At 40.0% G+C, this 26,620-nt stretch overlaps 1 protein-coding gene across 1 annotated transcript in view; it reads left to right on the forward strand.

The window, feature by feature from the left end:
• fbxl16 (F-box and leucine-rich repeat protein 16) overlaps positions 1–23,294 on the forward strand; it is an 81,529-nt gene extending 58,235 nt beyond the window's left edge. The window contains exons 3-7 of the mRNA XM_061884186.1: positions 5,405–5,647; positions 13,384–13,649; positions 17,209–17,293; positions 17,372–17,435; positions 21,947–23,294. Of these exons, the coding sequence (XP_061740170.1) occupies positions 5,405–5,647; positions 13,384–13,649; positions 17,209–17,293; positions 17,372–17,435; positions 21,947–22,095 (807 nt within the window). The 3' untranslated portion in view covers positions 22,096–23,294. The remainder of the gene's footprint in view (positions 1–5,404; positions 5,648–13,383; positions 13,650–17,208; positions 17,294–17,371; positions 17,436–21,946) is intronic.
• The last annotated feature ends 3,326 nt before the right edge of the window (positions 23,295–26,620 follow it).

Consider the following 26,620-nt stretch of genomic DNA (forward strand, 5'->3'; position numbering starts at 1 on the left):
GTAGCTTTCATGCTAATCATTTTGTTTTCCCTTTTTGTGCCTTCGTGCCACGTGTTTGTGTTTCCGTTCGCTTTCGTAGCTTTCCATGCTAGCGCTTTTGTTAGCTTTTCGGTTAGCACCAGTGTTTTTGTTCTTAGCCTGTGTTGAGTTAAATAAATCTTGATTTCTTACCTCAAGCTGTGTTCTTGCCCGACGCATCCCTAGAGGAACAAATCCGGCATCGCTATGCCACACAAGCTTCACAGTTTGAAAAGTCTCCTGCTAGAGAATGAAGAGTGTTTACTCCGCATTTCAACATTTCCATTCCGTGCCACACGCCCACACCATCAAAATGCAGAGGCAAACATTTCAGATAAACACCGTATGAAAAAAATAGTCAACAAAAGGAGATAATGTCCGCAGTAACCTACCACATAGCGAATGATGAACACTTTGATTTCCTATCATGCAGCTCATTTTTATTTGACACTTATTGAAATATCTTGAGTGACATCATGCACAAAAGTGCACTTTATTTGTTTTAAACTATTGTAGTGGCGTTCTATACAAAAAGTGCACTTTAATTTAGTGTTTTTGATATGTCATCTTAGTGACATCATGCACAAAAGTTCACTAATATCTTGTTTTCAAAATGTCTCCAACAATCTTGCACTTTCTGTTTTGGAAATGACATTAATGTTTGTGCCACTGCTTAATAACTGTTTAATAAATGCAGTTTTGGTAATTTGACTTAGTTGTGATTTTCCTCTCTGCATGAAAGTCCAAAATGAGCATATATTAATTCAGTATCAATCAATCAATCAATGTTTACTTATATAGCCCTAAATCACTAGTGTCTCAAAGGGCTGCACAAACCACTACGACATCCTCGGTAGGCCCACATAAGGGCAAGGAAAACTCACACCCAGTGGGACACCGGTGAAGATAATGACCCAGTGGGACGTCGGTGACAATGATGACTATGAGAACATGATACTGTGATACTGATGACTATGAGAACATATGAGAACATGATACTGTGAAAGATCAATCCATAATGGATCCAACACAGTCGCGAGAGTCCAGTCCAAAGCGGATCCAACACAGCAGCGAGAGTCCCGTTCACAGCGGAGCCAGCAAGAAACCATCCCAAGCGGAGGCTGATCAGCAGCGCAGAGATGTCCCCAGCCGATACACAGGCGAGCAGTACATGGCCACCGGATCGGACCGGACTCCCTCCACAAAGGAGAGTGGGACATAGAAGAAAAAGAAAAGAAACGGCAGATCAACTGGTCTAAAAAGGGAGTCTATTTAAAGGCTAGAGTATACAAATGAGTTTTAAGGTGAGACTTAAATGCTTCTACTGAGGTGGCATCTCGAACTGTTACCGGGAGGGCATTCCAGAGTACTGGAGCCCGAAATGAAAAAGCTCTACAGCCCGCAGACTTTTTTTGGGCTTTGGGGATCACTAATAAGCCGGAGTCCTTTGAACGCAGATTTCTTGCCGGGACATATGGTACAATACAATCGGCAAGATAGGATGGAGCTAGACCGTGTAGTATTTTATACGTAAGTAGTAAAACCTTAAAGTCACATCTTAAGTGCACAGGAAGCCAGTGCAGGTGAGCCAGTACAGGCGTAATGTGATCAAACTTTCTAGTTCTTGTCAAAAGTCTAGCAGCCGCATTTTGTACCAACTGTAATCTTTTAATGCTAGACATGGGGAGACCCGAAAATAATACGTTACAGTAGTCGAGGCGAGACGTAACAAACGCATGTATGAAGAAGAATGTTTTAATGTAGACTCATAAAATCATTATACTGTTTGATTATATGTATCAAGTTTTATTCAAAGCTAAGGAAAAATATGGAGATATATATCGTGTATCGCGATATGGCCTAAAAATATCGAGATATTGAAAAAAGGCCATATCGGCCAGCCCTTACTTTGTATGTAATTGTATGTAATACAAAAGAAAATGGTACTAGTTTAAATATTGTCTTCATATTGTTACATTTTCTATAACACTCTTCATATAACATTTAAAAAAAATTACAGTTAATGCATGTGGACCTGGTACCAATGTAGGCCGATCCCACTCAATGATCGGTATCGCATAAAACCCTGATCCTAACATCTCTAGATAGTCGTCTTATTAATATGACTAGCAACTTTTGAATTGTTTACAAAACCAATCTACACTTTAAAGACTGCGGTTATTGTCTTTATGCTCTTTGTGGTAGTTTGTCATTAAATATACGAGAGTTTTATTCTCATTATTACAGTGAACAGGTTCAAAGAACAACGAAATTGGAGCAGATCCCCTAAGGTGCATACACAATGATTTAGTAATATAAATAGTAAAAAAATATATAAAAAAGAATATATATATATATATATATATATATATATATATATATATATATATATATATATATATATATATATATATACATATATATATACATATATATATATATATATATATATATATATATATATATATATATATATATATACATATACATATACATATAAAATTATTGCACATTATAGTCCGGAAAAATGAAAATGCTGTCTGGAAGACACAACTCCTTTGTACTGCTCCGTACGTCCGTGTTTTACCGGATATGTACTGCTCCGTACAGCGCCGTTTTAATAAGTCATTCATTTTACTTTTTGAAACCAAAACCGATAATTTCCGATATTACATTTTAAAACATTTGCCGGTCAATAGTATCGGACATCTCTAGTTGTAATACACTTTTCTACCACTTGTGGCAGTGAAGTTTCTTAAGCGCAAGAAATATGGCTAAAGTGATAAAGCTGTATTTTCCTCTGCACTTTAATTTTGACAGTTTAGTTATGACACATATTATTAATTCATATAATTTAGCACGGCATAATTGTATTGGAAATTATTTTTGGGGAATTTATTTATGAGCCACTTCCTTTGCACTATATTAGGTTTATGTGTTGAATAAATAATAATCTTTGCCATTAACACATGGTTTCATATCATTTGAAGAGATTTTGAACTGCAAGTAAGTCAGATATAATTTTCGAACATGATTAAAAGCAACGGTAAAAATACTAATTTACTGTTAATATTTGAGGTGTAGTAGAAAAGATGGGCCCCGATGTCAAAAAGGTTGAGAACACCTGGTGAAATACATTTGTTTACGGCTGCAGGTCATTATATGCATGCTACGCTAACTCTTTTTAATGTGGCTCGTATGGTTTGTACAAAACGAGGTGTGGGCCGTAGAATTCCCTTTCGGACACCTCTGGTCAAAGTCATCAAACTGTGGTACTCATCATAAGAATAACTTGACTTCCTTCCTATTGTTATGATATTTATCGATTGATTGCTTTTGTTTTTCTTCTCTTCGGGAAATGTGACTCTGGGAAGCCTTGCATGCATTTTGAAGTAAAAAGCAAACGATTGAGGGAAAGCCGAATAAATGCGCAACATCAGCCGTGCAAGTCGAACATAGAAACTCCCTAACGGTCACGGTGAAAACAAAAACAAGCGGTCATTGTCAAAATGTTGCACAAGACCATAGCTGATCTTAACCAAAAGGGTAGCAGTGACGACACGGGATTTCCCGCATCAACACTGTTAGATAAGAGTATAAAATATTATGAAAAGACAAGAATCTAAATTTGAATATGCAGAAAATGAGGAAAACCATGCCAACAAACTGAAACATCCATTAGGATCAACCATGTCGGAATATCAAAGCAATGGCTAGTTTTGTTTTTTGTTTATGAAAACAACTACCATGTTGACATTAGTCAGCTCATCTTAAGAGCAGGGCTGCAGCTAACAACCATTTAGATAGTCGATTAATCAACTATCTTAACGATTAGTCGACTGGTTGGACTATAAAGCGTACAGCTCTTGAGTTTCAAGCAAACCTTTGAAGTGAAAACCATTCCTTCCTCTTGAAACTCATCAAGAGAATGCCAAGAGTGTGCAAAGCAGTAATCAGAGCTAAGGGTGGCACTTTTGAAGAAAGTAGAATATAAAACATGTTTTCTGTTATTTTAACCTTTTTTGTTAAGTACATAACTCCACATGTGTTCAATCATAGTTTTGATGCATTCAATATGATTTGCCAATAAATAGAGCCAAATAGATTTTTGAATCGATTAAGAATCGTTGCAAATAAGAATCACGATTTATTCGAACAGAATCTATGTTTTGACACCCCTAATAACCTGGATAATTGAGAAGCTTACTACCGACCACGCAGTCTGATAGTTTATAAATCAATGATGAAATATTAACATTGCAACACATGCCAATACGGCCTTTTTAGTTTACTAAATTGCAATTTTAAATTTCCCGAGAGTTTCTTGTTGAAAACGTCACGGAAGGATGACGTCTACGCGTGACATCACGGACTATAAGGAAATATTAGCGCTGCGCGCACACACACAGCTAAAAGTCGTCTGCTTTAACCGCATAATTACACAGTATTTTGGACATCTGTGTTGCTGAATCTTTTGCAATTTGTTCAATTAATAATGGAGAAGTCAAAGTAGAAAGATGGAGTTGGGAAGTTTTAGCCTTTAGCCACACAAACACGCGGTGATTCCTTGTTTAAAATTCCCGGAGGTGAAGCTTTTTTATGGATCAGAGCGTTCAAGCGAACATGGATCCCGACCAAATGTCAACCAGCAGTTTTCGGTGAGAAAATTGTGGTAAAAAGTTGCCACTTACCGGAGATCAGCTGAGTTTGCGCCGTCCTTGTATCTGCCGTCGACTTCCATCAGACACTGGCCTCAAGACACCTGTGGACACACCCTTCCGATTATCAGGTACTATTAAACTCACTAAAACACTAGCAACACAATAGAAAGATAAGAGATTTCCCAGACTTATCCTAGTAAATGTGTCTAAAAACATCTGAATCCGTCCCAATGCAATCACATTTTATTTTTTTTTTATTTTTTTTTTTCTAGTCTGTCGCTATCAATATCCTCAAACACAAATCTTTCATCCTCGCTCAAATTAATGGGGAAATTGTCGTTTTCTTGGTCCAAATAGCTCTTTTTGTTGGAGGCTCCCATTAAAAACAATGTGAGGATGTGAGGAGCCATCAACGGGTGACGTCATCGTCTGCGACGTCCGGTAAAGGCAGGGCTTTTCTATTAGCGACCAAAAGTTGCAAACTTTATCGCCGATGTTCTTCACTAAATCATTTCAGCAAAAATATAGCAATATCGCAAAATGATCAAGTATGACACATAGAATGGACCTGCTATCCCCGTTTAAATAAGAAAATCTCATTTCAGTAGGCCTTTAACAGACATTCAAATCCCTAAGGCAATAATTTGCCCACCACTACGAAACAACATTGACACTGATTCAGTATTCCACTCCAGAGACTCAAACACACTGCTTTTGTGTGACAGGTCATGCTGGAGCAAATGCAGGGTCTCATGCACCTTGAGCTGTCCGGATGCAATGACTTCACGGAAGCCGGCCTGTGGTCCAGTTTAAACGCTCGCTTGACGTCGCTCAGTGTCAGCGACTGCATCAACGTGGCGGATGACGCCATCGCCGCCATCTCGCAGCTTCTGCCCAACCTATCGGAGCTGAGCCTGCAGGCCTACCACGTGACGGACACGGCCATGGCCTACTTCACAGCTAAACAGGTAAAGGCAAAAATGTATCCAATCAGTACGGATGTCTTAACGGTGGGAGCTGCTGATGGTGTGTTTGACCGTGAAGCAGCTCAAATGAGCGACTGGGGAAGATGCTTTGGTGTGCAGGCAAGCTTGGGGGAATTGAATGCCGTTAATTGTTTTGTTTGTCAGCATGTCGTCACATTTGCAGAAACACTTTTGCACTGTTTTTCTATACTGCAGAACACAGGTGTCAAACTCAAGGCCCGCCACATCTGGCCTGGCGCATAATTTCATAATTTTATATGGCCCGCGAAAACCTGAAAGTAATGATGCGCATAAAGTGTGTGTGTGTGTGTGTGTGTATATATATATTATATATATATATATGTTTTTGTTTTTTTGTTTGTTTGTTTTTTTGTTACGTCTGTGTGGCATAGTGATGCCAAGTTTGTCCCTTCGTGGATGCGTCGAACGAGAACACAGCAAGAGGTATGATATTATGATTTATTTAAATAACAAAAGGAGCTATAGAACAAAAATACTGGAGCTAATAGAAAAACAAACCAATGGCGCTAGCATGGAAGCTAGGAATAAAAATAGGAAAACTACACTGGCACGTAGGCACACTAAAAGGGAAAAAAAAACATTTAGCATGAGAGCTAAGAATGAAACAAATGCGTAGCGTGAGAGCTCGCGAGAATAATAAAGAGTTGCGTGTAAGCAAATTAGCATAGCAGACGTACCGTTGCGTGAGAGCAAATTTGGATCCCAGCATGAACAACACAAAGAGGCAGGCTTATATTGGGAAGATGATTACAAGTAACAGGTGTGCGAGACCTGAGAGTAGCAAGTGGAACTAATGAGAAACCATGGAAACGTGGGTTCCCTCCGGGTACTCCGGCTTCCTCCCACTTCCAAAGACATGCACCTGGGGATAGGTTGATTGGCAACACTAAATTGGCCCTAGTGTGTGAATGTGAGTGTGAATGTTGTCTGTCTATCTGTGTTGGCCCTGCGATGAGGTGGCGACTTGTCCAGGGTGTACCCCGCCTTCCGCCCGATTGTAGCTGAGATAGGCGCCAGCGCCCCCCGCGACCCCGAAAGGGAATAAGCGGTAGAAAATGGATGGATGGATGGAAACGGACTAAACAGGAACCAAACAGGTGGAATGACGGAGTGATACAAAAACTGGAACAATAAACAATGATATGTAGCGATCCAAAAAGCGGATGTCAACATATATACCTGACTCCATTTTGACAAGACAAACATAAATGTACTGCATGCAGTTACATAGCCTTTTAACCTAATTTTATCTATCCATCCATCCATTTTCTACAGCTTGTCCCTTTTGGGGTAGCGGGGGTGCTGTAGCCTTTCAGCTGCATTCGGGCGGAAAGCGGCGTACACCCTGGACAGGTCACCACCTCATCACAGGGCCAACACAGATAGACAGACAACATTCACACTCACATTCACACACTAGGGCCAATTTAGTGTTGCCAATCAACCTATCCCCAGGTGCATGACTTTGGCGGTGGGTGGAACCCGGGGTACCCCGAGGGATCCCACGCAGTCGCAGGGATACCATGCAGAAAGATCCCGAGCCCAGGATTGAACCCAGGACAACTCAGGACCTTCATATTGTGAGCCACATGCACTAAGTCCTGTGCCGCCGTGCTGCCCTAATTTTATCTAATAATGCAAAAAATATTATATATTATGAATTACAATTTTTTTTCGAACTGAAAATAAATACTTAAATAACTGCATTAAATATTTCAAAGCAATTTATCCATTAAATTATACACTGTAAAAAGGACAATAAGTCATTTGTTGGAAAAAAAAATCTGTGGTAAAAGGTTTATCACAGACGTCCCACTGGGGTGAGTTTTTCCTTGCCCTTATGTGGGTTCTGTACCGCGAATGACGTTGTGGCTTGTGCAGCCCTTTCAGAGACTTGTGATTTAGGGCTATATAAATAAACATTAATTGATTTACAATAATACATTTTTTAAAAATAATAACCATAGATTATATGGTGAGGCGACTTTTTTTACCGCAAAATCTAGAGGTTTTTTTAAAGTGTACGAAAAAGAAAAAAAATAACCATAATAAATAAAGAATAGTGAACAACAGGCTGAATAAGTGTACGTTATATGACGCATAAGTAACCAACTGAGAAGGTGCCTGGTATGTTAACGTAACATATTATGGTAAGAGTCATTCAAATAACTATAACATATAGAACATGTTATACATTTACCAAACAAATCTGTCCCTCCTAATCGCTAAATCCCATGAAATCTTATACGTCTAGTCTCTTATGTGAATGAGCTAAATTATATTTGATATTTTACGGTAATGTGTTTATAATTTCACACATAAGTCGCTCCCGAGTATAAGTCGCACCAAACTATGAAAAAAAAACTTCGACTTATACGCCGAAAAATACGGTATGCATAAACATACAATATACAAAATACAGTACAATAAAATTCATTGCAAAATCTACCCACCAAATAGCCATTTACAATTTAGTACCAACCTACCAACAGGTGGACATTTTTGAAGGAGGAATCTTTAAATCCACCAAATCAGTCTCGATATCCTATTATTAAAATTTGATTAAAAAGTTTTGCAATAATCTCGACATACATACAGAGGTCAAAACTTTCTAAAGCGTCTACATAAAATTGACAGAATGTTAAATTGGGCATAAATGTAATAGTTTGGGCTTTTGGATAATATAAAATTGGAGAAGTTATCAAATTTGGGTAACACTTTAGTATGGGGAACATATTCTAAGTAACAAAGACTTAATTTAGAGTTATGTCATTTCAGCTTTTAGCCCTGTAATGAGGTGGCGACTTGTCCAGGGTGTACACCGCCTTCCGCCCGATTGTAGCTAAGATAGGCTCCGGCGCCCCCCGCAGCCCCGAAGGGAATAAGTGGTATGAAATGGATGGATGGATAAGGTTAGGTGGTTAGAGTTAGGGTTAGAGGGTTAGGGTTAGGAATGGTGAATATGTTCCCCATACTAAAGCGTTACCGACTTACTGAGGACAGCGTGTCGAGGTTGGGAGACTGGCTGTGCCAGCAACCTGAGGGTTCCTGGTTCAATCCCCACCTCTACCATCCTAGTCGCATCCGTTGTGTCCTTGAGCAAGACACTTCACACTTGCTCCTGATGGGTTGTGGTTAGCGCCTTGCATGGCAGCTCCTGCCATCATTGTGTGAATGTGTGTGTGAATGGGTGAATGTGGAAATAGTGTCAAAGCGCTTTGAGTTCCTTAAAAAGGTAGAAAAGCGCTATACAAGTATAATGCATTTACAATTTACTGGTTGTATAATAAGGCCTTGCAAAATAAGGCACTAATAAGTACTTGATGACTAATTGAGAGCCAATGTATTACTAATTTGCTCGTTAATAAGCAACTAATTAATGGTGAATATGTTCCCCATACTAAATTGTTACCAAAACTTGATGCAGTAGAAGTGCTCAGTAAAGGACCGGTACTGATCATAATCATATTGTATGAATTGGACAATCCCTTATAATTAGCTCAATAATGACAAAATAAGTCATTTAAAAAAAGAAAAGATTAGCTCAGGCTGGATTAGAAATAACCGTATTGATCCCTCTGGGAAATTAGGGTTTCAATAGCAGCAACAGTACATGCAGCAGGAGTCTACAACCTTATTCCCCCCCCCTTTGACAAAATGAAAATGGCAGCCAGCTCATTTTCCTAGCCTACTTCAACCAAATGGTTCTGTCAGGACATGGGCAAAATGTTGCTATCCACAACTCACATTTGGAATTCAAATGAAAATAACAAAACCATTTTCTTCACCTGCATCTTGTATTTCAGTGTTCATTTATTTCTGGTCATGTTATGAACAGAAAACACGTGAAATGATGCTGAATATTACATCATTTACTGACTAACACACTGCATCAGATAAACTATACGGGTACTAGTGTAGTACCGCGATACTAATGAATCATATCCGGTACTATATTGCCTCTTAAAAGTACCGATTCCAGCCCCCCCCCCCCCCCTTTTTTTTTTTTAAATGTGCATGACAGGGCATCGTCACGTCATGACATTTCTGGTTTTACGAGCAGAGGAGCATGTTCGGCAGCGCACAATCACAGAGTACTTACAAGCAGACACTGTGTGTAGACAGAAGAGGGATAATTGTTAGGCTTGTCCCTGACAGTTTGGTTATGTTTTAGGTTTTCCCTCTGTGTTTGTCCTTATTTCCTGTCAGCGCTGTTATTTTGGTTGTTTCCTGCTTCTCTCCCTGAGTCCTGTTTCCCTGCGGCTGATTGGCATCTGGCCACACCTGGTGTCAATCAGCCAGGTGCTATTTAAACGCCCACTGAAACCCAATACTACTACTACTAATAATAATAATGGATTAGATTTATATCGCGCTTTTCTATTGTTAGATACTCAAAGCGCTCACAGAGAAGTGGGAACCCATCATTCATTCACACCCGGTGGTGATAAGCTACATATGTAGCTACAGCTCCCCTGGGGTAGACTGACGGAAGCATGGCTGCCAGTTTGCGCCTACGGCCCCTTCGACCACCACCATTCATCATCATTCATTCACCAGTGTGAGTGGCACCGGGGGCAAAGGATGAACTGTCCTGCCCAAGGACACAACGGCAGCGATTTGGATGTCAATAGGTGGGAAGCAAACCTGCAACCCTCAGGTTTCTGACATGGCCGCTCTACCCACTACGCCATGCCGCCCCTACTAACCACGCAGTCTGATAGTTTATATATCAATGATGAATTCTTAAAGGGGAACATTATCACAATTTCAGAAGGGTTAAAACCAATAAAAATCAGTTCAAAGTGGCTTATTTTATTTTTCGAAGTTTTTTACAAAATTTTACCTATCCCGAAAAACTGCTTCAAAGTGCCTGATTTTCACCATCGCTATATCCACCCGTCCATTTTCCTGTGACGTCACTGCGTGATGCCAATACAAACAAACATGGCGGATAGTACAGACAGATATAACGACATTAGCTCGGATTCAGACTCGGATTTCAGTGGCTTAAGCGATTCAACAAATTACAGATGTATTGAAACGGATGGTTGGAGTGTGGAGGCAGATAGCGAAAACGAAATTGAAGAAGAAACTGAAGCTATTGAGCCATATCACGACAGACAACGGCAACGAGGACGAATTCGGCGATCGCCTTCTAACCAACGATTGCATCTTTTGACCACAGGTGCAACTTGAATCCGTCGATTTGTATGTGTTTGTTTGGCATTAAATGTGGGTGGAGGGAAAGGCCGGATGCAAATATAGCTACAAATGAGGCATAATGATGCAATATTTACATAAAGCTAGCCTAAATAGCATGTTAGCATCGATTAGCTTGCAGTCATGCCGTGCGCAAATATGTCTGATTTGCACATAAGTCAATAACATCAATCACCTTTGTGATTTAGTTGACTTTATCGTTGGAAATTCATCTGCTTTGAGTGTCACAGGATATCCACACATCTGTCGTAGCATCGCTATCGTCGGTAGCGATTAATTTTTTTAATTATGTTTATAAACACAATAAATATGTCCATGGACACATGAGGACTTAAATTTTGACCAATGTATGATCCTGTAACTACTTGGTATCAGATTGATACCTAACTTTGTGGTATCCATCCATCCTAACTTTGTGGTATCCATCCATCCATCCATCCATTTCCTACCGCTTATTCCCTTTGTGGTATCATCAAAAACTGATGTAAAGTATCCAAACAGAAGAATAAGTGATTATTACATTTTAACAGAAGTGTAGACAGAACATGTTAAGACAAAATAACCAGATATTAACAATAAATGATTATTAATCAATTTTCTACCCCTTGTCCTTAATCATTTTGACAAAATAATAGAATGAGAAATGACACAATATGTTACTGCATATGTCAGAAAACTAAATTAGGAGCCTTTGTTTGTTTACCAACTAATAAAAGACAAGTGGTCTTATATGTTCACTATTTTATTTAAGGACAAACTTAACATATATTTAATGTACCCCAAGATTTTTTGTTAAAATAAAGCCAATATGAAATTTTTTGTATTCCCCTTTATTTAGAAAAGTATCGAAACACATTTTGGTACCGGTACCAAAATATTGGTATCAGGACAACCCAGTTTACCTTCGTGACACAAAACTCGGTCTCCCATTGTTTAGGGCTGCAACTAACTATTAATTTGATACTGGATTAGTCAACGGTTATCTTAACGATTAGTCGACTAATGAGATAATAAAGCGTGCACATATTTAATACCTCTAATTTTTCCATCGACTTCTAAATGCAGCTAAAGTTATTTTAGGCATGTGTTTACTAACAACTAAGATGACTATTTCCTTCATAAATATTTATTTATACTGTAACTAAATTCAGCTGTTACAAAAATTCAAATCCCTCCATCCATCCTCTACCGCTAATCAGAGGTCGGGTCGCGGGGGCAGCAGCCTAAGCAGGGAAGCCCAGACTTTCCTCTCCCAAGCCACTTCATCCAGCTCTTCCCGGGGGTTCAGCCGGGAGACATAGTCTTCCCAAAGTGTCCTGGGTCTTCCCCGGTCGGACGTACCCTAAACTTTCCCTAGGGAGACGTTCGGTTGGCATCTGACCAGGTGCCCAAACCAACTCATCTAGCTCCTCTTGATGTGGACGAGCAGCGGCTTTAATTGAGCTCCTCCAGGATGGCAGAGCTTCTCACCCTATCTCTAAGGGAGAGCCCCGCCACTCGGCGGAGGAAACTCATTTCGGCCGCTTGTACACGTGATTTTGTCCTTTCGGTCATAACACAAAGCTCATGACCATAGGTGAGGATGGGAACGTAGATCGACCGGTAAATTGAGAGCTTTGCCTTCCGGCTCAGTTCCTTCTTCACCACAACGGATCGATACAGCATCCGCATTACTGAAGATGCCACGCCGATCCGCCTGTTGATCTCACAATGCACTCCTCCCTCACTTGTGAACAAGACTCCGAGATACTTGAACTCCTCCACTTGGGGCAAGATCTCCTCCCCAACCCGGAGATAGCACTCCACCCTTTTCCGGGCTAGAACCATGGACTCAGACTTGGAGGTGCTGTTTATCATCCCAGTCGCTTCACACTCGGCTGCGAACCAATCCAGTGAGAGCTGAAGATCCTGGCCAGATGAAGCCATCAGGACCACATAATTTGCAAAAAGCAGAGACCAAATCCTGCAGCCACCAAACAAAGTCCCCTCAATGCCAAGACTGCGCCTAGAAATTCTGTCAATAAAAGTTATGAACAGAATCGGTGACAAAGGGAAGCCTTGGCGGAGTCCAACCCTCACTGGAAATGGGTCCGACTTAATGCCGGCAATGCGGACCAAGCTCTGACACTGATCGTACAGGGATCGAACCGCCACTATCAGAAAGTCCGATACCCCGTACTCTCTGAGCACTCTCCACAGGACTTCCTGAGGGACACGGTCGAATGCCTTCTCCAAGTCCACAAAGCACATGTAGACTGGTTGTGCAAACTCCCATGCACCCTCAAGAACCCTGCCGAGAGTATAGAGCTGGTCCACAGTTCCACAACCAGGACCAAAATCACACTGTTCCTCCTGAATCCGAGGTTCGACTATTAAAACGTTTATCGGTTGCGGGATGAATTTAAGTGACAATTACAGATTAAGACATTTCCTGGACACCACTAATGAACCAAGATGTCTGTATTCACTGGCAGGGCTACACCACGCACACTCTGCGGCTTCACTCGTGCTGGGAGATCACCAATCACGGCGTGGTAAATATGGTGCACAGCCTCCCCAACCTGACGGCCCTCAGCCTGTCCGGGTGCTCCAAAATCACTGACGACGGCGTGGAGCTGGTGGCGGAGAACCTGCGGAAGCTACGCAGCTTGGACTTGTCCTGGTGCCCCCGGATCACTGACATGGCCCTGGAGTACATCGCCTGTGACTTGCATAAATTGGAAGAACTGGTGCTTGACAGGTCAGTCGGTGTGAGTTTGTACTTTGCTGTGTTTTACTTTTATACCAAGCCTTGCGGTTCTTCAATTGCATCTTGTTTTTGCCCATGACATCTTTCTTAATATAGTGGAACCCGTTTAAGTCGACATAAGCAGTTTTCATCATGACTAAAATGGATTGAAGACATTGTGATTTCAATCAGACTTTGATTGATTGATTGATACTTTTATTAGTAGATTGCACAGTTCAGTACATATTCCGTACAATTGACCACTAAATGGTAACACCCGAATAAGTCGGGGTCCACGTTAATCATTTAATTGTAAAGACACGAGAAGAAGGGACAAACAAAAATTCCCTTTGAACCTATGTCATTATTCATATGATATTGGGGGTGTATCAAATGAGTAACTTTTTTGAGTAACACACACACACACACACACACACACACACACACACACACACACACACACACACACACACACACACACACACACATACACACACACACACACCAAAGGTTTGGACACACCTTCTCATTCAATGCTTTTTTTTTTATCTCCAGGACTATTTACATTGTAGATTGTCACTGAAGGCATTAAAAAATATGAATGAACACATGTGGAGTTATGTACTTAACAAAAAAAGGTGAAATAACTGAAAACATGTTTTATATTCTAGTTTCTTCAAAATAGCCACCCTTTGCTCTGATCACTGCTTTGCACACTCTTGGCATTCTCTCCATGAGCTTCAAGAGGTAGTCACCTGAAATGGTTGTTGCTTCACAGGTGTGCCTTATCAGGGTTGATTCGTGGAATTTCTTGCTTTATCGACGTGGTTGGGACCATCAGTTGTGTTGTGAATGAGAAGATGTGTCCAAACTTTTGGCTTGTACATACATACATACATATAGAAAGCCTATACATATACTGTACATGAGTCCATAATATTATAATTATATAATGGATGTTAAATTAATGATTATTGCAACTGGGCCAAACGTGGATAAGTGTGGATAGAGTGTTTTGCTTTTTTTTCCCACAATCTCTTGATTAGGCGTTTTTTTTTAATCATATCCACCACATGAGCAGGTTGTTTTAGGTGTGAACTTTTGTACTGGTGATTTTTTTTTCTACACCGTGATTAGGGAAGGTTGTTTGATTTGGGTAGTATAAGTTAATTCTGTTCTTCTGTAACTGTAAAGTATACAAATAATGGCAGAGCTACATTTGTTGGTCACAAGATGGCGACAAACTGTCAGTTATCAGACGTTTGTGTATATATATATATAAATATATATATATATATATATATATATATATATATATATATATGGGACGGCGTGGCGCAGTGGAAGAGTGGCCGTGCGCAACCCGAGGGTCCCTGGTTCAAATCCCACCTAGTACCAACCTCGTCACGTCCGTTGTGTCCTGAGCAAGACACTTCACCCTTGCTCCTGATGGGTGCTGGTTGGCGCCTTGCATGGCAGCTCCCTCCATCAGTGTGTGAATGTGTGTGTGAATGGGTAAATGTGGAAGTAGTGTCAAAGCGCTTTGAGTACCTTGAAGGTAGAAAAGCGCTATACAAGTACAACCCATTTATCATGTATGTATATATATATATATATATACACATACACACACAGTGGGGCAAAAAATGTAGTCAGCCACCGATTGTGCTAGTTCTCGCACTTAAAATGATGACAGAGGTCTGTAATTTTCATCATAGGTACACTTCAACTGTGAGAAACAATGTGGAAAAAAAAATCCAGGATTCACATTGTAGGAATTTTAAATAATTTATTTGTAAATTATGGTGAAAAATAAGTATTTGGTCAACCATTCAAAGCTCTCACTGATGGAAGGAGGTTTTGGCTCAAAATCTCACAATACATGGCCCCATTAATTTTTTCCTTAACACGGATCGATCGTCCTGTCCCCTTAGCAGAAAAACATCCCCAAAGCATGATGTTTCCACCCCCATGCTTCACAGCAGGTATGGTGTTCTTGGGATGCAACTCAGTATTCTTCATCCTCCAAACACGACGAGTTGAGTTTATACCAAAAAGTTGTATTTTGGTTTCATCTGACAACATGACATTTCCCCAATCCTCTGCTGTATCATCCATGTGCTCTCTGGCAAACTTCAGACGGACCTGGACATGCACTAGCTTAAGATGGGGGACACGTCTGGCACTGCAGGATTTGATTCCCTGTCGGCGTAGTGTGTTACTGATGGTAACATTTGTTACTTTGGTCCCAGCTCTCTGCAGGTCATTCACCAGTTCCCCCCGTGTGGTTCTGGGATTTTTGCTCACCGTTCTCATCGTCATTTTGACCCCACAGGATGAGATCTTGCGTGGAGCCCCAGATCGAGGGAGATTATCAGTGGTCTTGTATGTCTTCCATTTTCTGATAATTGCTCCCACAGTTGATTTTTTCACACCAAGCTGCTTGCCTATGGTAGATTCACTCTTCCCAGTCTGGTGCAGGGTCTACAATTATTTTCCTGGTGTCCTTCGACAGCTCTTTGGTCTTGGCCATAGTGGAGTTTGGAGTCTGACTGTTTGAGGCTGTGGACAGTTGTCTTTTATAGAGATAACGAGTTCAAACAATTACCATTAATCCAGGTAACGAGTGGAGGACAGAAGAGCTTCTTAAAGAAGAAATTACAGGTCTGTGAGAGCCAGAGATCTTCCTTGTTTGAAGTGACCAAATACTTATTTTCCACCATAATTTACAAATAAATTATTTAAAATTCCTACAATGTGAATTCCTGGATTTTTTTTCACATTCTGTCTCTCACAATTGAAGTGTACCTATGATGAAAAATACAGACCTCTGTCATCTTTTTAAGTGGGAGAACTTGCACAATCGGTGGCTGACTAAATTCTTTTTTGCCAAACTGTATATCCTTATATATATATTTATATATACACACACACACATATATATACATATACATACATACATATATATGTGTATATGATATGGATACAGCGCTCCTGATCAAATTGTTTACAGAACTCGCGCCGTCTCGTGGGACACCCCTGGTCAAGGTTTTCATTAAGTCAAGGTTTTATTTAACAAGTATATTCATCATATGGGCAACTGTAACATTTCACACAGTTTGGACATTAAGACTGTTTGAATATAGGAAAATAAAACCCTGTACTTTAATTAAGTGATTCTTTGACGTGCCACTAGGTGGAGCCCGTACCACTGTTTGAGAATCACTGGTCTTTATGTCGAGTTATCGTGAATATCCTCACCTCATCCAGGCCATAGTATTCTCAGGAAATGGAATCGGTCACAACTGGACTGTTCAGATGTCTCGTCTGGGCGTGTCTACTCCTGTAGAGGATACATAATGTTAACCAAACCCTCCGACTAGAGCTATTACATCTACAGTAAATGAGCATGAAGCCTGCTCGGACACGATAGGAGGAAAAACGTCTGAGATTAAATGAACAAATCCCGTTGTGATCAACTCCATGGCCTGCGAACCGTTGTCCCTATCATAACAGTATCATAACAGTCAGTAGAAAGTTGTTTTCCAACAAAGTCATGTTGTGTTTCCAGATGTGTACGGGTCACAGACACAGGCTTGGGTTATTTGTCGACAATGTCTTCACTGCGGAGCCTCTATCTGCGCTGGTGCTGTCAGGTATCACACAATCGGTTCGCACACAATGATCCACAGTCATGTATCACATGTATGAATATATTTGTCTTTAACCTTCAGGTGCAAGATTTTGGGCTGCAGCATTTATTCGGAATGAGGAGTCTTCGTCTTCTCTCTCTAGCAGGTACAGTATGAGTGGTAACTGTAAAGCAGGTGGTCTGTCGAAATGAGCTGCCTCGTCGAAAAAAGCTACGGGTTGACTGTTACTATAACTATTGAAACAAGGCGTCAACAGTAGGGTCACACTAACCTGTCTCACCATGGTTTAATCCCAGCTTTCCTTAAATTTATATGGAAAACATAAAAATGCAGTCTTTCCCCCAAGAAGTGAAGTGAATTATATTTATATAGCGTTTTTCTCTAGTGACTCAAAGCACTTTTACATAGTGAAACCCAATATCTAGGTTACATTTAAACCAGCGTAGGTGGCACTTGGACCAGGTGGGTAAAGTGCCTTGCCCAAGGATACAACGGCAGTGACTAGGATGGCGAAAGCAGGAATTGAACCTGGAACCCTCAAGTTGCTAGCAGGGCCACTCGACCAACCGAGCTATACCGCCCCAAGAGACATTTAAAAGTGGAATATTTTATGTGAAGTAATTGGAACCTTGAATGGGTCCATTCGATTAATGATTGTATATATTATTATTATATAGCGGCGATATCGATGTACACTGCCGCGTCTAAAAATTGCACCCTAAGTTTCGATTTAAAATAAGGTACGTGCGATACTACTCATTTTTTTGCCATTCCGATACCAAGTAAATACTGATACGATACTGATCCGATTGTAGTGGAAATATAATGTATAAGTAAATGTTGTGTATTGTCAAATGTCAACATTTCTATCAAAAAAACAAATGTAAAAATACATTTTTTTTAAAAAAAAGGGAAGAAATCGGAATGTAATGGGAGAAACATTTTTAAACTAATAATAATATACTTAGTCACCAATATTACAAAGCTTTACACACACACACACACACTGCTTGGATGGAAACATATGTTGCTTCAAAACCTGTATGGACCATTCAGCATTAATGGTGCCTTCACAGATGTGTAAGTTACCCATGCCTTGGGCACTAATGCACCCCCATACCATCACAGATGCTGGCTTTTGAACTTTGGGCCTAAAACAATCCGGATGGTTCTTTTCCTCTTTGTTCCGGAGGACACCACCACGTCCACGGTTTCCAAAAACAATTTGAAATGTGGACTTGTCAGACCACAGAACACTTTTCCATCTGTCCATCTTAGATGACCTCGGGCACAGCAAAGCCGGCGGTGTTGATAAATAGTCTCGCTTTACATAGTACAGTTTTAACTTGCACTTACAGATGTAGCAACGTACTGTAGTTACTGACAGTGGTTCCTGAGCCCCCATGTGGTGATATCCTTTACACACTGATGTTGGTTTTTGGATCGAAGGTCCACAATATCATCGCTTATGTGCAGTGACGTCTCCAGATTTTCTGAAACTTTTGATGATATTACAGACCGTAGATGGTGAAATCTCTAAATTCCTTGCAATAGCTCGTAGAGAAACGTTCTTAAACTGTCCGACAGTTTGCTCAGGCATTTGTTCACAAAGTGGTGACCCTCGCCCCCTCCTTGTTTGTGAATGACTCAGGACTTAATGGAAGCTGCTATTATACCCAACCATGGCACCCACCTGTTCCCAATTAGCCTGTGGGATGTTCCAAAAAAAGTGTTTGATGAGCATTCCTCAACTTTTTCAGTCTTTTTTGCCACTTATGCCAGCTTTTTTTAAACATGTTGCAGGCATCAAATTCCAAATAAGCTAATATTTGCAAAATATAAAAAAATGTACCAGTTCGAATGTTAAATATGTCGTCTTTGCAGTCTATTCAATTGAATATAAGTTGAAAAGGATTTGCAAATCATTGTATTCTGTTTGTATTTACCATTTACACAGTGTACAAACTTCACTGGTTTTGGATTTTGTAAATTGAAATTGGGCGTGGTATTGTTCAGATTTGAACCGATGCTATTGTACCAACTCTAAAAACGTTGTTTAAATCAAAAACATGCATAATTTTTTGTCAAAAACAAAAACAATGCGTTTTTATTCTAATGGAATTTTGTGATATTCAATTTGAACAGACATTTAAATACATGCTTGAAACAAATTCAATTATTAAGTGATACATCATTAAAATCTGCAACAAATTATCATTATTGCAGCAATACTGAAAAAAGAGCGTGCAAAAACAAAACAACTTTACTGATTGGGGGTTTTCTAAATGCTCTGCTTATGATCGTATTACCGGTTTAGCTCGGTTGGTAGAGCAGCCGTGCCAGCAACTTGAGGGTTGCAGGTTCGATTCCCGCTTCCGCCATCCTAGTCACTGCCGTTGTGTCCTTGGGCAAGACACTTTACCCACCTGCTCCCAGTGCCACCCACACTGGTTTGAATGTATCTTAGATATTGGGTTTCATTATGTAAAGCGCTTTGAGTCACTAGAGAAAAAGCGCTATATAAATATAAATCACAATTATATTAATTTTGTGTGCATTGTGCGCGTTTTTATCACTTTTGCTACTGTTTTAAATAAACCAAATTCAAGGCAGCCGGGCTGAATTATCTCATAGTCCATTGTTATTTAGCTCACAGTGCCATCTGGTGGCTACTTTCCGCTATATGCATAGATGCACCAAAACAATCGAGCAACATGACAATTCACAGCAGAAAAGTTCTCATCTTCTATTATTTGGGGTTTATTGGTCCTTATTTGTGATATGTTTCAACAAAATTTAAAACATTAACAAAAAATACCACCACCAATAATACAAGTATATAATAATAGTCAATGATTTTATTATTTGAGAAGGAATTTTTACATGTAGTGTACACAAGTTCGAGATGGATAGCTGGATGGATACACTCGATAGATAGATTTTAAAAAATGTTATCTGCTCTTTATCAATTAGTAATCCTACTTTGTGGAAATCAGTTTACCACAGCCAGGCCTGGAACCAATTAACAGCGATAAACAAGGGTGTACTGTATTACACAAACACCAGAGGGACTTGCTATGAAATATAAACACAATTTACAACAAAAGACAACCATTAATGCAGTTCAGTAATATATATATATATATATATATATACAAACCCCTTTCTATATGAGTTGGGAAATTGTGTCAGATGAAAATATAAACGGAATACAATGATTTGCAAATCATTTTCAACCCATATTCAGTTGAATACGCTACAAAGACAACATATTTGATGTTCAAACTGATAAACTTTTTTTTTTTTTTTGCAAATAATCATTAACTTTAGAATTTGATGCCAGCAACACGTGACAAAGAAGTTGGGAAAGGTGGCAATAAATATTGATAAAGTTGAGGAATGCTCATCAAACACTTAATTTGCAACATCCTACAGGTGTGCAGGCTAATTGGGAACGGTTGGGTGCCATGATTGGGTATAAAAGCAGCTTTCATGAAATGATAGGTAATCCACAAACAAGGATGGGGTGACGGTCACCACTTTGTAAGCAAATTGTCGAAAAGTTTTAGAAAAACATTTCTCAACGATCTATTGCAAGGAATTTAGGGATTTTACCATCTACGGTCCGTAAAATCACCAAAACGTTCAGAGAATCTGGAGAAATCACTGCACATAAGCCATGATATTACAGACTTTTGATCCCTCAGGTGGTATTGCATCAAAAAAACGACATCAGTGTGTAAAGGATATCACCACATGGGCTCAGGAACACTTCATAAAATCACTTGTCAGTAACTACAGGTGGTCGCTACATCTGTAAGTGCAAGTTAAAACTCTACTATGCTATCAGTTCCCAAACGTTTATTGAGTGTTGTTAAAAGAAAAGGTGATGTAACAGTGGTGAACATGCCCTTTCCCAACTACTTTGGCACATGTTGCAGCCCTGAAATTCTAAGTTAATTATTGTTTGCAAAAAAAAAAAAAAGTTTATGAGTTTGAACATCAAATATCTTGTCTTTGTAGTGCATTCAATTGAATATGGGTTGAAAAGAATTAGCAAATCATTGTATTCTGTTTACATTTACACAATTTCCCAACTCATATGGAAACTGGGTTTGCACGCACACACACACACACACACACACGCACACCAAAAGTTTGGACACTCTTTCATTCATTGGGTTTTTCTTTATTTTCATGACTATTTACATTGTAGATTGTCTAAAGGTTGTGTTATAAGTGACTAAGTATATAAGTATAACATTTTCAGCTTTTTCTAATTACATTCTGATATTTTGCTCTTTTCCTTACATTTTCACTGTTGTTTTTTTCCCCCCGACAATATCCCGCGGGCCAACAAAACTCGGTCTTTGCGTTTACAGACTATACAAACTGGACCCGTTACCTCCCTGCTTGGCACTCCGCATCAACGGTTAGAATTGGGCGTTAAATCACCAAAAATAATTCCCCGGCGATGCCACAGCTGCTGCTCACTGCTCCCCTCACCTCCCAGGGGGTGATCAAGGGTGATGAGTCAAATGCAGAGAGTAATTTCCCCACACCTCGGGTGTGTGTGTGTGTATGTGTGAGACTATCAGTGGTACTTTTTGAACTTTATATCAGACTTGCATCACCAGCTCTGTGTCTTCTCTCCAGGTTGCCCCCTGCTGACCACCACGGGCCTGTCAGGGCTCATCCAGCTGCAGGACCTGGAGGAGCTGGAGCTGACCAACTGCCCGGGAGCCACAGCCGAGCTCTTCAAGTACTTCTCGCAACACCTGCCGCACTGCATGGTCATCGAATAGGACCCCTCCCCTTGGCGGCCAACTGCAATACTTCCACCTTCCTCTTCTCTACTCTTCCTTCCTCTTTGTATAAAACGCCAGCCGGGATAGAGAACGGCGTTCGTCATCACCCTCGCCCGTCTTCCTCCACACCCCACCATCCAGCAGGCGGGAGGCTGCTTCAAGGCCGGACGGCGTTCGATGATGTCGAAGAGGCTGCAGGAGCGCGAGGTCCTTGTGACGTCTTGTCTGGCCACGTGTTTCTCTCCCCGGAGGAGCTTGGATGATACAACTTTTAGCAGGTTGGATTCTCAAGGTTGGAGGAACTCAAACCAGGACTTTTGTGTTACGGTGGAAGTCACACGCACACACACACACACACACACACACACACACATACACAAACACGTTTACACACTTGACCGCACTCACATGCATACTGTGTGTGATCATACTACTAACTCTTATTTCTTCATCACTCTGTATTATATGTTCTGTTTCTCCACGCTTCAGTGTTCAGACACAAACTGGACGGAACTCATATTTTGGTGAACCTTTTTTGGGGTGGGGTGAGGATCCCGGAAGTAAAAAGGAAAAACCACAACATTTTTCAAAAACTACTGTTTACATCAGGGGTGTCCAAACTTTTTCCACCGAGGGCTGATACATTTTGTACATTAAAACATACATTTCAAAACAAAAAAAGGGACGTTTCCCGGAAAACAAGGGGGGGACAAACACATGCCCCTAGAGGTGCCTACTGCGGTGCTTTTATTTTGGAGGCCGGACTTTATAAGCTGCAGGATGTGTTGCCGAGTGGACAAGATGTGAAAGTTAAAATGCGATAAGGGCGAAAAAAGGTGAGATTTTTACCAAAAGAGACAAAACTTTTTTCACAAAATACCACCTCAGAAAGCACTTTGCCACCATAACGACCAACATCAAAATACGGTAGCATAGTAGGCCGAAATATTCATTAAAAGAGGTTTTATTTAACAAGTATATTTAAAGGCCTACTGAAATGAGATTTTCTTATTCAAACGGGTATAGCAGGTCCATTCTATGTGTCATACTTGATCATTTTGCAATATTGCCATATTTTTGCTGGAAGGATTTAGAAGAGAACATCGACGATAAAGTTCGCATTTTTTGCTCGCTAATAAAAAAGCCTTGCCTTTACCGGAAGTATGTGCGTGTGACGTCACCGGTGTGAGGGCTCCTCACATTGTTTATAATGTGAGCCACCAGCAGTAAGAGAAATTTGGACCGAGAAAGTGACAATTTTCACATTATTTTGAACGGGGATGAAAGATTCGTGGATGAGGACATTGATACTAAAGGACTAGAAAAAAAATAAAATAAAAAGCGACGGCTCCGGGCGGCGGCAGTGTGAGCGTTTCAGATGTAATTAGACACATTTACTAGGATAATTCTGGAAGATCCCCTATCTGCTTATTGTTTTAATAGTGCTTTAGTGAGATTGTAAAGACATACCTCAAAGTCGGATGGCTGCGGTGAACATGGCAGTGTCTCAGAAAGAAGCTGAGGAGCCAAGCTCACAGCTGCATTTTTTGACAGCTACTGAAGGACGACGCATAATCCACTGATGTCTCTGGTAAGAGCCGACTTAATATCACAAAATTCCCATCCAAAAACATGCTGGTTGACATAAAGAAACAAGTTCGCTGGACCGCTCTGTGTTAAAGCTTCACAACAAACACCGGTTGTGTCTCGGTGCTAAAGACAGCTGCAATACACCGCTTTCCACCAACAGCATTCTTCTTTATAGTCTCGATTATTAATTGAACAAATTGCAAATGATTCAGCAACACAGATGTCCAAAAAACTGTGTAATTATGCGATGAAAAGAGACGACTTTTAGCCGTAAGTGGTGCTGGGCTAATATGTCCCCTCCAACCAATAACGTCACAAACACACGTCATCATACGCGTCACCATTCTGCGACGTTTTCAACAAGAAACTCCGCGGGAAATTTAAAATTGTAATTTAGTAAACTGATAAACCAGCCGTATTGGCATGTGTTGCAATGTTAATATTTCATCATTGATATATAAACTATCAGACTGCGTGGTCAGTAGTAGTGGGTTTCAGTAGGCCTCTGATATGTTTGACCACGGCAGAATTACACACAGTTTGAACAGTAACACTGTGTTTAAATATTTAATCAAGTGATTCCTTGCCGCACCGCTCGATGGAGCCAAAGCGTACCAGAGTGTGAGATGGCTAATATATGCCGAGCTAAGCCTAAACATCCACGTCTTAGCTTTGTGTTATGTGACAAAGCATATTAGTGTAGTATCTATCACAGTAGGAAACAACTTGTTGTATTTTTAAATAAAATTAAAAAAAAAACAGCTCCTGAGCCGCATTTTGGACACCCCTGGTTTACATCGTTGCTTTGTATCGGAGTGTCACACTTGACCGGCTCCTTTGTTTTTTACGTTTTTTTCCATCGACGTTTTTTTGCGCGAGACAGTAGAACGATAGTTCTAGATGAAGCGCGGTTGTGTCTTCAAGGCGAAGACAGAACGATACCACCAACGCTTTAAGTGCTTTTCCTTTCGGGGAAAGAAAACAAAAAAGATATCGCTAATCGATACGAGACGGCTTGCGACGTTTAAGTTGGAGTACTTGAAGTATTTTTGGAATGGAGGGGTGTTGAATTCTGGAGCGTCACTTGAAACTGTGCTGGAGAGACATGACGGTGAGTATTTCTTTTTGACTTTGTGTCGGGTAAAAATGAAATGGTGTGGGCAGATTATTTCACGACAGTATTTATTCGCTCCATTGGGGTGTTTTCTCCCGTGCAGGTTTTTTTTAAATCATCTACTGCAGTGGATTTTCAAACTTTGTTCACCCAGAACCACCTCAGAAAAAAAAGGTGGCTCTCCAAATACCACCATAAATACCAAAATTAAAACAACCGTGTAGTAGGCCTAAATATTCATTAAAAACAAGGCAGAAGTTTTATTTAACAAGTATAATTCATTTTTTAGCCACACAGTTTGAACAGTAACACTGTGTTCGAATATAGACAAATAAAACACTGTACTTTAAGCAAGTGATTCCTTGGTGTGCCACCAGGTGGAGCTTGACCTATTGTATTACTTGGCCAATGTGGACGCTCCTGTTTCGGTGAATGAGAAATGTATGGATGCCTTTCAAAGTCAGTCTGTGTAGTAAGAGTGTGGATGTACTTGTGGTCAAAAAAAAAAAAAAAAAAAAAAAAAAAAAGAGTGTACTTACTGTACATACTGGGAATATCATATTCACAACCAGCTCATATTTTAAGGGCTGGAAATGACACAAGAAATGACAAAAACGGGTTTTGAAGTATTACTGAAATATTGACTGTAATTTAATTTACATAAAATAAAATTCTTACTTCAACAATTTAAGTAATATTTAATTTGTTTCATCTAATTCATCAGACTCAGTCAGGGGTGTCAAACTCATTTTAGATCGAGGCCCACGTGGAGAAAAAACTACTCCCAAGTGGGCCGGACTCGTAAAATCACGGCACAATAACTTAAAAATAAAGACAATTTCGGATTGTTGTTTTTTTTTGTTTAAAAATACAACAATCACATTCTGAAAATGTACAAATCATAATGTTTTTTTTTGTTGTACACTTACATCTTTGTCTTTATTTATACGTTCTGAATACATTATCTGAAAACTCATTGGTGTTGATTTTCAATTCATCAAAATATGTTTTTTTTAATCAAAATCATTTTAGAGGATGTTAATATAGTTTGCTCATTTTCCTCGACTGGTGTACGAACATGTGGTTTATGTATATATATTTTTTTTACATATGGTGTGAGTTTTCCTTGCCCTTATGTGGGCCTACCGAGGATGTCGTAGTGGTTTGTGCAGCCCTTTGAGACACTAGTGATTTAGGGCTATATAAGTAAACATTGATTGATTGATATGTAGCATCATCTACAAAGATACAAAAAATTGCTATTGCAACATCTAGTGGACACATTTAGAATAGCTGTTTCATTTAAAAAAATTCAGCTCATTTTTATACTTCAACCCATACCGCGGGCTGCTTAAAACCTGTTTGATACCCCTGGACTAAGTAATACATTATCTAATTTGTTTTGAAAAGTCAAAAACAAAGTCGCATTGTCGTTTTAATCACAACATTGTGAGTATAGGATATAAACACAAGTATACTACTTTCTCTTAAGAACCCTTAGGGCCCCATGGACTCCCATTATAACTGCTATGTTTACCAGACTGTAGTCCTAGTATGTCACTCTGCTGTTTCCATGAAAAAACAAATGAATCTCATTGCTGCCAGTCGGAAATGAAGAAAATAGTGTTGGTGTAATTGTGCCCCCTTATGCACCGTATAGGGTCAGAAAACCTTGTGCATAATTTTCGGAGCTTTGACAAGCGTAAATGAGTTACATTGCCATTAACCGCTTTAATGCATCTCATTCTTGCGGATTTAAAAACAAGAAAATATAGTTTTGGTGTAATTGCGACCTTTAACCGCCAGAAAACAATGAGC

The sequence above is a fragment of the Nerophis ophidion genome, linkage group LG23 (genome assembly GCF_033978795.1).
Source record: "Nerophis ophidion isolate RoL-2023_Sa linkage group LG23, RoL_Noph_v1.0, whole genome shotgun sequence".
In the NCBI taxonomy this organism is placed as follows: domain Eukaryota; kingdom Metazoa; phylum Chordata; class Actinopteri; order Syngnathiformes; family Syngnathidae; genus Nerophis; species Nerophis ophidion.